Source organism: Lolium rigidum, chromosome 6 (genome assembly GCF_022539505.1).
Source record: "Lolium rigidum isolate FL_2022 chromosome 6, APGP_CSIRO_Lrig_0.1, whole genome shotgun sequence".
NCBI classification, from domain to species: Eukaryota; Viridiplantae; Streptophyta; class Magnoliopsida; order Poales; family Poaceae; genus Lolium; species Lolium rigidum.
This window is the reverse complement of record NC_061513.1, coordinates 69,264,036-69,276,331: the sequence shown is the minus strand read 5'-3', so window position 1 is coordinate 69,276,331 and position 12,296 is coordinate 69,264,036. Positions and strand designations below refer to the sequence as shown.

At 46.0% G+C, this 12,296-nt stretch overlaps 1 protein-coding gene across 1 annotated transcript; it reads left to right on the top strand.

Annotated features, from left to right (window-relative positions):
- The first annotated feature begins 11,112 nt into the window (after positions 1 to 11,112).
- Positions 11,113 to 12,081, top strand: LOC124659241 (dof zinc finger protein 1-like). Its single transcript, XM_047197167.1, has one exon. It carries the CDS (start codon positions 11,113 to 11,115, stop codon positions 12,079 to 12,081), a length of 969 nt encoding a protein of 322 aa, XP_047053123.1.
- The last annotated feature ends 215 nt before the right edge of the window (positions 12,082 to 12,296 follow it).

Here is a 12,296-nt window from a genome sequence, read left to right as displayed (position 1 = left end):
GTTGTTAAGGCTTCCAAGTATTCTTTGTCTCCCCTTGTGTCGAATCAATAAATTGGGTAATACTTCCCTCGAAGACTGTTGCGATCCCCTATACTTGTGGGTCATCATGGCGCACCTCCCATGCGCCACAGAATCCATTTTTGGTGCGCCACTGATGAGGCTTTTCCTACTAGTGGGCGCTAGCGGCTACTCCGCGTCCTCCTCATCATCCACCTTCAACTCTCGCACCGAGGGAGCTCCTTAGTTGAATTCGTTGTCGCCGAGGAACCCGGATCGGCGGCGAGGCTCCCACTCGAGGAGGCCTAAGGTTTCCCACATCGGCGAGTTCAAGTCGTATGCTAGGTCCGCGAGGGGATACGAAGGCAGAAGGGCCAGCGGTGGGCGATCTTTCCCGGCCCTGTTATGGAACTGGCGGCATGAGCACACTTCATTGGCTAAGGAGTCAGTCACCGGGAAGGTGGATGTCGCTCCACCCCTTTAGGGGTCATGTTGTTGTAGACCGCTTGCGCCACATCGACGCTGACGGGGACACAATTGCTCGACTTCTCGGGCTTCACCGCTGACAACCCCGCCTCATGGTTGTGCTTGGGTGTAATATCCCAGGTAATGGGGTTACATAAATAGAGGAAACAGATGTGTGCATTGCATTCATGCATAGAAAATCTGGGGAATTTTCGCGCTTTAAAGTAAAACAGTCACAATGAATCGAAGTTTCACTTGACCTTGGTGGAATTGAAGTAGCTCATCAAGTCAAGCGCTATAAACCTCAATGTGACTTTATTAAAACCTTGTTTTGGGTAGAGATGATTTGATCTAAGGGGTTAGATCAAATGGAACTAATAATCAACACAACAACACTTTACTCAATGATCAATTTCTTGATCTTATAAAAGCTTAGAATATGGTAATCCTTGTCATGGCATATGAACATCAATTCAATTGCAAATCAAGTAACAATAAAATGGAGAAACTATTATTGACTTAGCTTTTCCATGTCTTAAACTAATCCATATCCTTATCATAAACCCTATGATATCCATTCCATTTGAATCCTGGAAGCATGACATGGAGATCAACTCTAGAAGTATAGATTCTTCTCTATTCCAAATTATTAAGCATCAAACCTAGAGAGGTGAGAGTTCTACTATAATTATTAGAGAAGCAATAACAAACATTGATCTAAACCTTGGATATACATCCAGGTATTCAAATCATCATTTCTAAGAGAAACCCTAGGATATTATCCAAGACAATTCCTAGAGAGATAAACCATTTACATTTAACATAGACATTGATGATCACATCAATCTCTATAGAGCCTAACCTTAAGTTAGTATTAAAGTCCTTTCCAAAATGAGAGAGACCAATCATACAAAACATAGCTCTATCTATTAAGAATAAAGGACAACAATCGAACTAAAGTATTAGGTTGTAAACCATTTCCCTTGGAGGGGTGAGATAACCTAATATTACATGAAATAATACCATATCCATGAATTGATAAAGTAAGGAAGAGAACTATCCATATAACCAGATGATCATATCATCATTGATTAAGAATAACTCTAAGTGTATATCTCAGACAATTCTTCACGGGGTACAAATTATTGAGACAACCATAATATGCATGTCCTAGAAAGTCAAATAGAAGTGCTATACCTTGATTGATCTAGACAATGCTTGATCATGGAAGTGAGAAACCTATTTAATGAGAGATACCCTAGGAATCCAAACCTTGATCGTCATAAATTGAGTGATGATCATAAACCCTAAGAATTTGAGGTAGAGACCTTAAGAACAAGTTGATCATGTCCAATCCATGATCAAATCTTGGAGAGATATGAATACCAGTTAAACCTTAGAGGGTTAAACAAGTATAGTCTAGCACACAAAATCATAGGGGAGACTAAAACCTTAAAACCAATTCCAATATATTAATTGGAGAGACAACTGAATAGAAACAAATTTTGTAGGGTTCAGCCCCTATAACAATCCAAATGATCTTGGAATGAATCATCCTATGGGTGGTGAGGAAAAGCAACCCTAGCCAGAGTAATATGGTGTTAAGTCACATATAGAACCTATGCCCATATTTTCAACTAACTTGTGAACTATTTGATAATCACAAGTCAAACCCTAAACCATATCTCAATCCTAGTTTGTGCATCACTTGGGTGATCACAAGTAAAACCTAAGCCATATTTGAGAATTCAAACCATGTGAGGTGAACCACCACTTACCTTTATATTTAAGACCAACCCATGATGAGAGTAGTATCTACTTTAGGTATTTCAAGGTGTTATTAAAAGATGATACCAGTACCAACCTTGAAATAGGATTATAATAATACCTACAAGACTTTAACAAATAAGTTTTCACATAAACATTGCAAGTGATCAAATTCTCAATTATGAGATCAAGTCCTTAGAAATAATTTAACACAATAAATCATGCCATTAAATCACTTCTTAATAGAAATTCATAAGTAAATATTACTTTGAAATGGTTTCTTGCTAAGTAATACCAATTAAAACTCTATATATCACTAAGTAAGCCAAAAGTTATCATTTGGAAACCATTTGAATATTTACTAAGATAATATTCAAATCCATGTCCATATGGGTATTTAAATTCAAGTTCCAATAATAATAACTAAACCAATGTTATAATACCCATATTAACATTCTAATACACCACTAAAGTATTTGCAGTATCTTGGACTAATTCTTGTATGATTCAAATAAGCAAGACCTGCAAAATAGAAAAGAATTCAAAGTTGAATTCAACAAATGGAATTGAAAACAGAAAATATAAAACAGAAAATGGAAAAGGAGAGAAAAACCTACCTGGACTCACCTGGCCGCAGCAGCCCAACTGGGGAGCCCAGCAGCAGCCCAAGGCCCAGCTCCAAACTGCAGCCCAACACCAGCCCGTACCTTTTCGCTGTGGATAAAGACGAGGTGGGGATCGTCGTCTTCGCTTCGTTCTCTGCTCGAGCCTCAGCTCGACAGCGCGACGACTAGGCCACGTCCCAGCCGATTTTGTGGACTTCGCGGACGTCGCCGACCGTGAGGATTCTATAAGTACCCCCGAAGAACCTGGCATCTCGTTTCTTTCTCTTCTTCTTCTCCAATTTTCTGGAAAACCTAACCCTAGCCTCGCCGGCCATTCAACCTCGCCGGCGACTGAGGCAGTCCCAAGCCTCGCCGTGGATGCTCCCGTCACCGCCATCTTCTCCTCGTTCACCTCATCGACGCGTGCAAGCTAGGAAGCCCCGGATATGGCGAATTTAGCCATTTCTTCCGACCACCGCCGCCGCGGCCATGGACGAAATCGTCGCCGTCCGGCCACCTCTGCCTCGCCTGAGCACTCCTACGAGTTCCTGGTGAGCTCCTGCATCTCGTGGCCCACTCCATTCCCTCCCTAGCTCTCTGGATCATGTCGTCGCCGTAGACCTGCGCGCTCCGCCGCTCGGGCTTGCCGTCGGGCAAGCGCCGGCGACCAAAATCAGGCGGCGCTACCACCGTTAGACTTCCCGTGGCGCGTAGAACAGCTAGAGCATCACCGCGCGCCCGTAAATCGCCCGTAGCCTCAACGCCGTCGTCAATCCTCGCCGGCAGTGAACTCACCTGCCTGGGTTCCAATTTTGACATTGGTCAATGACACAGTGGCGGCTGACGTGGACATAGGCCCACTGGTCAGTGACCACGGGTAGAAACAGCAGTGTGTATTTAGCAATTCTTTTCATTTATTTCAAAATACAATAACACCTGCAACTTTAAATAAATTTATAAAATCCAATTTAAGTCAGAAAAATAAATATAAGATATCAAAATTCTTATAAAGATAAACCCTATCCAATAAAAATATAAAATGAAATTTTTATTTTTAATAGAAAATCAATTATTTAATACTTGTTATTTAAGCCTTTAATTTTAATTCTAAATTCAATTAAAATTCAAGAATTAGGAAAACTTCATAAAATAAATAAAAAACCAGTAAGTAATTAAGGAAATCATTAAAATTAATTTTCCTTTTCTATTAACTTATTAAATCCTTATTAGGAGGATTTAAAACCCTGATTAATAAATACCTTAATTATTAATTATTTAAAAATAATAAAATATCAAGTCTAATATTATTTTTTATTTCAAAATTATTAATAACTTCAACTTTATCAATGAAGTTATTAATCCAATAATTATAGGGTAGTTAAGAAACCCTAGATCCATTAGAAACCAAGTGATAACCTCATAATTTTATGTGGAATCCTAAAACCCTAATTCAATTATGCACAAACCCTAGTTCCATTATTTCATGTGAAACTTAAATTGATTCTAACCAAAACCCTAGGATAGAATATGTGATCATGGTACCTACTTTCAAATTATAGAACCACACTAGTAAATAAATACTTGTCTTAGCCACATAAAATGTAGAAAACCCAACCCTAATATATGGGAATTCTATATGTTCATCTTCACCAGAAGTAGATGCTCAAATAGGGTTAACCAAATGCAAATCCTAGTTCCAATCCTCAGATACATCAACCTTACCTATCCAGGCTCAACATCACACCATTATGATGAACCCTAATAGCAACCATACCTGCTATTTTACTTTACATAACCCTGTTCCACTAAACCCTACTAGTGTGAGATACTTATGAACCATCCTATTTTGGAACCAACCATTCTCTACTTAGAGATCCAATGGCTAATACAAGCCAACCTCAACCTTAATTGTAATACTTCTTATTACTTAAGAAGTATGTTCTTCAAAAGTTATTCTTTTGAAGTAAATAAAGAATCATCATCAACCCTGCTTATAAGGACCTATAAATCCTAGCCAACTATCACCAACAAGGTATGCCACCTTGATAGCAACTATTGATAATTAAGATGTTTAGGTTTATTTCAACAATACAAGCCTAGTAGCTGATGAATCCAACTAGGTTGTGATCCATCTTATACTTACTCCAGAAATTACTTGGAACCAGAATAAATTATAGCAACCCACAAACCTAATTACCATACTTGTTCTTTATCAAATTACGTGTTCTTCAAAAGTTATTCTTTTAAAGTATAGGATAATCAATCATTAACCATGCCATATAGTACTAAAACTGACCACTGTTCCTTACTTGTTAACATTATGCCAATCATCATTCTTTGTGTGCTCAATTGAATATTATGTTTTATTATCTACCTGTTTATAATACCAAGTAAATCACACCTGAATAAGAACCTTGTATGTGAATCACTCTAAAAGTGCAACACACCCTAAACCAATCATTACAACTCACTGATCCTAAATCCTCGGGGTTAGGTCACGCTTAGAGCGATTGCATCTCATTTTATGCATTATTGCATCCTTGGCAATCTTCTAAACATCGTCCTTACCGGACGATGATGCTATTTCAGAATTTGGAGTTATTGCGTATCGAAGACCTTGTCTGCATAATCTTGCAGCCAAGAAAGGCAAGTTCATCACTTGCTCATGTCATTTGAGTATTTCTATCAAAGAGAGTGGATTTGGTGATCACATGGGTACGTGTGCATGGCTCCATCGTCGTTGGATATTGTTAGGCCACCGTTGGATTCTTCTTCTAACTAACGGTGACAACACGGTGTTTACACGGTTCTAAAGACTTTTCTACTACAGAGTGCATGCGTGGGTGAGACCCATTTGATGGAGAGAATAAATAAAGACAGATACTCTATATACTATCGCCGTCGCTAGTGTGTTGTCATTGCAATTCTTAGTTAATTTTCCTCCCTCGCCAGCCTAGAGTAATCAGTATCTCCTCCAATTTACTTAACGAGACAGAACAAAATAAATCCCCAATGCTAATTAACTAAACACTCTATACTCGAACTCAAAATCAACAAGCACGTGCTAATTATTTTCTCCTGGAATCATTCATCATTAGATAATAGAACACTGAACTTGCAAAAGCCAATAAATTGTTAATTTTTTCTGTACAGATGAAAACCAAATCGATTTCTTCTCCAAAACAAAGCATGATAAAGGAGACCACGAAAATCAGCTGATACAGGTCGATACTCGATACACACAAATGCCTGCGCGCTTGCCTGTAGCTGCCCGTGAGATCTTCCCCGCAGGGATTTTTCTTCCTTGATCTTCAGTCCTCCAATTCCGAAAAAAGAAGAAAAGGCAAAGTAACTAAAAAAAGGAATCAATCTCCCTGTTTTACACATCAAAGGAATACAGAACCAGAGGTTAATCAGAAAGAAATTTACCTGCCTAACTAAGAGTGAACACACGGCTGCCAAGATGGCCACCCAGGCAAAGCCAGGTCCCGTGGCTGTAACCGCCATCACCACCGCTTGATCCGACCGCTTAATTTGGAAGCTAGATGTGGAGTAGTACTTTTTCTGGCCGAGAACTACGCGGGGCGAGCTGTTAGTTTGGCGTTGGGAAAGGATCAGCTCGCCGGACCGGGTCTAGCGCCGCCGCCGCAGTCTACCAACGCCGCGACGGCACCCTGTTCCGCCCCTGCGGCCCCATGCCGAAACGCGCCAGGCCGACCACTGAGGACGAGGGCTTGACTCGATCCTGACGGCCGCACTCACCGCGCCGGACTTGCAGAAGACGCTCGGCTGAGGGCACCTCCTCCCAATTTCTTTGCTAGGATGTGCAGGGGAATCCCATGTGTAGAACGGTGGTGAGGATAGACATCAAGGAAACGAACGTGGGAGGAGCTTTCCTTTTTTTAATAAACTATTAACCTCACGGGCAGACTAACGTCGTTAGACACGTGTCACTTGGCGGGTGCGTGCTCACGTACCCATGTGATTACCGAGCTTTATTCGTTCTATCAAATTACTTGCAAAGTATTATGGTTATCACTATTGCATAAAAATCAAAACCACTACTTTCATAACTATGAATATGACTATGTGGTGGGCAATGGAACCATGGATTGTGTTGATATGGTGGAGGTTCCATTGCACGGGTTTATATCCATCTAGGATTAAACAACAAATGTCGCCGATGATTCTTGTGCCGTAATACCCGTGTTAACCATAAGATCCGGAGTGGGACGGAGTAGTCAAAAGTGTTTCCACCTCTCGTTCATCAACGGATGCGCTTACCGTAGCGAGTTGTGTATCGGCGGAACAACTCGGAGGGTGGGGATCCCATTCTAATTCCCCACGGTAAAGCATTGCTTGCCGTAGCGATTCTGTCTTGCGGAACAACCGGAGGGTGGGGATCCCATTCTAATTCCCCACGGTAATGCGGTCTATGATGGGTTGCAGCTACCGGCGTAGGAGTGTATGGTAGAGCCCAGCACCTGTCGTCGTGGTCGGGGTCCACCCTGAAATTACGGGAATAATGGGACCGGCGTGGACCCAGGGTCGGGGCATGCAACAACGGGTGGGTGTTCGAGGTAGCGGAGGAACATGATTGGCTAGACCTTATACCGGGCCTCACACCAAGGGAAGTGTGGACGAGCCTGCAACTCGGTTGGCACCAAGGTTAAGATCTCTTATGGGTAAAGCAACACACCTCGCGAGTGTAAAGAACCGTGACCTGTCACTCCCTGTTCCGGGATATGGAGCTGCGAACGCTGCCGGAAAGGAGCTCCATGAAGTTCTAGTAAACCGGTGAAGGCCGACGGACATAGTTCTTCCGAATAAAAGCAACCTTTTGAAGAAATGGTTATCAAAACCTGCATTGGTATTAGACTTTCTGGTCTAATGTTGTAGCTAGTGCATTAAACACCTCTTTCCTATAATGAACTTGTTGAGTACGCTCGTACTCATCCCACTCTTAAATCCCCTGCTTAGATATGAAGACAACGATGGAGGATCTACAGTGCCACTCTAAGGCCGAGGAGTCAACAACTACTTCAAGAAACAGGACCATGTCAGAGGAGTCAGATGCCACATCCAACAAGGAGAAAACCTAGTTTAGCCGTAGAAGGGAACTAGCTTCCTAAACCTAGCTCCTATTTAGCTAGAATCTATTCATAGCCCCTATAGCTAGTCAAATACTCTACAAATAGAGTTCGTGATAGGATTAGACTACGAGTCGTTCTTTTGGAGTTTATTTGAAGATTTACCTCATTGTAAAGTAGGAGGTTGTGCTGATCTTATGTAACAGAGTCAATATTGTAATTCTATAGACATGCCTTGGACCCGCATATGTTTCTGTTGTACCACTCTGAGCGATATAATACTAGTGGAACGGTGTTTCATTGGTGTTATATCAGACTTGCATACTACACCATGCAGTGGTATGCCGGGTCACCACATTGGGTTTCCTGAATGGACCCCCCTTGTATATGGTTGTGTGTGTGCTTTGGGGATCAGGAAGCGGCAATGGAAGGGGCGAGTTGTGGCCGATGGAAGGGCAAGGTTGCTTCCCTTGAAAAGGCCAAATATGTGGCTTCTATCAATGTAAGCACTTGATTCCCATGTGTGTGTTGTTGAATGTTGATGGCGGTGCAGAAGATCAGCCGTCGCCCACTACCCGCCAAGCTCGGCGCGCCCGCTGAAGTCGAAGCATGCCATTGGTGGCTCCGCAGCGACCAACACACGCAGTAAGGGAAGCGATGCATCTAGCACATTGACATGCAGTGGACCGGCCGCCAGGAGTGCAAGAGGTGGCAGGAGGCGAACACCAGAAGGGTCTGTGACAACGCAATTCCATCCCAAAATTGGGCTAGTAATGAGCCGCCGCGAAAAGGTCAGTTCGTTTGTGTTTCAAGCGGGCACAAACGGACTGTGTCAGGTTACTAGGCAGTGGTTTTGCCCTCCCTTTGTCTGCGCGGACACAAAAAAACTGCGTCGAGCTGCTGGGCTATGGTTTTGCCCTCCCTTTGTTTGTGTATACACAAACGGACCGCATCAGGTTTCTAGAGATGCCCTTAGAGCATTATTACTACTACTCTTGCTCTCGGAGCAACTGTAAAATCGAAATACTACACATAAAATTTAAAATACGCCATAAATCATGCTTCTAGAATTTGTACTCTCAAATTTAAGTTTCTGCTGGCGGCAGGGGGTAATGGCCCAGTATGGTAGAATCTGATGTCGCGGTAAGCTAGGAGGTGGCTCAATGCGAGGCGAACCTAGCCATGCTCATACTTCCGTTGGATGCCACATACCTTATGACGTGTGGGATTAGTGGTCTTGCATGTCCTTGAGGGTTGGGAGATAGCCCATGACATACAGTGGTGACACCCTTGGGCATTGCGTCCTTCTTGAAGGCGTTGTCGAGGTTGTGGCCTGCCTCATCCGCGTGGACCCCACTGAGGAAATCCAAGATCCGTGGTGGAATATGGTAAGGGTGGCGCTTAGCCGTTGCTTTCTTATTGAGGGGCTCGCATTGGATGTTCCACCGGCCCTAGGGACCCATGGTGGGATTCGGTATTCGGCCATGGCGAGTGTCATGACATCCTTGGCTACCTCAGACAGGACAAGACTTTGGAATTGGCGAGCCCTAGGTGAAAACCATGCATCGACCTAGGTTGGTGTCGACGATGACATCGTTCTTGAACGTCACCCCCCCCCCCCTCCATGGAGCCATCGTTGAGGAGCTTTGGTGTGTTCGTGCTGTCTTTTTCTTCGTCATCGGCTAGGCGATGTGTGGCCATAGCCCATAGGGAGATCGTGGATGATGGAGCGACGTCTCCGATTTTATCGCATCCAATGGGTTGCGCTGAGGTGCTTAGGTGCCGACTCTGGTTGTTTGGGCAGTTTGATCATCGACTCATGTGGTGCGCAAGCATCGCAACCTTAGGGCCAATGTGTGGCGTCATGCCGTATCGATTTTCGGTCAAATTTTCGTATAAACTAATCGATCATCTTCATCTACTTCGTATATCAATGAAAGGGCAAACATTTGCCTTGTTTTTTTATAAAAAAAATCAAGTCAATATGCAGCTTGATTTATTTCAAAAAATGCAGAAACTCATCTCAAAAAAAAAAAAATGCAGAAACTTCGAAATACGAAATGTTACTGATTTTGAAACTGTGAACCCATGCCATCTGCTTATTTCCGCCATAGGACTAGCAGCATGATTGGAGATTGGAGATTGGGATGGACCAGATCAAAATTTCCATGAATCAAACGCAAGCAGCCCACTGTTCGTTGCAGCTAGATGACACCGGGTGGTGATACGATCAGGGGCACACTTCCCAAAAGGCGCCAGCCCAATCTCGCGCGCGCGCATGGCCGTTGCGTCCCGAGAGCTTAACCGCGTGCGTGGGGTGAGGAAATCCCGCGCGCTTCCCACAGCGTACCCGTCGCAGGACGGCGAGGGTATGCATCATGCATCGAGCGAAGCGACGGATGCGTAGCCAATAACAAATTCTTGTAGGCGATCCCGAGGGATTTGCTTCCCGCGCACGTACCTCGCCCCGCCACTGCCGCGCCGCCGCGTGGCCCAGGGGCACGCCGCCGACACCACTGCCTACACGGCGGGCCGGCCTCCGTCGATCACTTGGGCGCGACGTACGGCTCCGCCACGCGCCCATCTTCGTCTTCCTAGGACCTTCCTTCTGGTAGCTTTTTCTCACTGTCAGGATCGACTCTCAGGACAGTCAGCAGTACATGGATCTTCAGATGTCAACGTTGCAGCTAGCGACGTCCTGTGATCAGTTGAGCAATGGTGGTTGCATCGGTGCCCATTATGCGATAACAAGACCACTGTAGCAACTAAAGCGGGCCTGCACTAGGCACTAGCGACAGTTTGTTGGGGAGAGTAATTAACTAAGATCTGCCTAATTCCTCTAACCCCTAATCCAAGCCTCCCAGTCGTCGTACGTGGGAGAATTTTCACTGCACCTCGGCCCAAATCTATGCGATGCAAGCTCACATGCACATGCGCCAGTGACCCCGCGCGCGATTAGCTCCCTCCCACCGTGCCGATCGACGATCCATATAAGAACCTCACCACCCCCCTCCTCCGCCAGTGCCCTCTCGCCGGCAGGCCTGCTCCCCCTCTCCACCAAAGCTACAAGCAATCATCTCCATCGATCGCGTCACCTCCCATCGATCGATCAATTCCTCTCACATCACCCACATTCATCTCCAGCTCCCCGGCCGGAGTCTCTGATCGCTGCAGATCGAGTGGAAGAAATGTTGTCGTCGCACCCGCACGACGCGGCCAGCATGCTGCCGTACGTGCCGCGCCCGCCGTCGCTGCTGGTGGACCGCCGCTACAGGACGGGTGCCGAGGTGGCGCCCAGCTGCCCGCGCTGCGACTCCCCCAACACCAAGTTCTGCTACTACAACAACTACAGCCTCACCCAGCCCCGCTACTTCTGCAAGGGCTGCCGCCGCTACTGGACCAAGGGCGGCTCCCTCCGCAACGTGCCCGTCGGTGGCGGCTGCCGCAAGAACCGCCGGGGCAAGTCCTCCTCCTCGGTGCGCCTGGCGGCCGACTCCTTCTCCGCCGGCCGGGACGCCGCCTTCGGCAGTTTCCCCTGCCCGCTCCGGCCGGACATGGTCCTGGAAGGCATGGTCGGCGGCAGCGGCCAGTTGAACCCTGGCCAGGCGATGACCACCGCCGCCGACGGCTCGTCCATCGACCTCGCAATGCTCTACTCCAAGTTCCTCAACAACCAGCAGCAGCCGCCCGCCGAAGGCGCTGGCAGCCTCGTCGGCGCCGTCACGCCCGATTCCACCAGCGACGAGGCGTTCGACACCTTCAGCGCGTCCAGCGACCTCAGCCCGGGCGCCGTTCTGGCGCCGCCGGGGCTGGACGGGTTCGGCGAATGGTCTGGGCCGTTGAGCGCCGGCGCCGACCCCACGAGCACGACCAACATGCTGTGCACGGACGCGAGCGTGCAGGCGGCGCTCGGCGAGCTCAACTTCGCCATGGAACAGAGCTGCTTCGACTCGCTAGGGCTGCCCACGGACGGCGCCGCGGGCAACCTCTCCTCGTGGTGCTCCATCGTGCCGAGCCTGTCGACGTGGGAGGAGCCCAAGTACGACTCGCTCGATTCCTTCCCCGACGACGCCATGAGCCTCCATGAGGGCATTCTTGCTGCCGATCATGACTGGACCGCGGATTGCCAAGGCTTGGAGGCTCTCTACATGCCCTGAGTACACGATTCATTTGGTGTTATTTTTGTTGACAATTCCTTCCTTTTTCTTTCTTTTAAATTTAGTTTCATTGGAAGAACTACAAATATACATAGATACCTATATATATAGTATATACTACTGTATAATGTATGATCTGAAAAGAGAGGAGGGGGTGAGGTAACTACTCACGTGAAGGAACTGAGGTTCAGTATACTTGTGAAATAGATGTAATC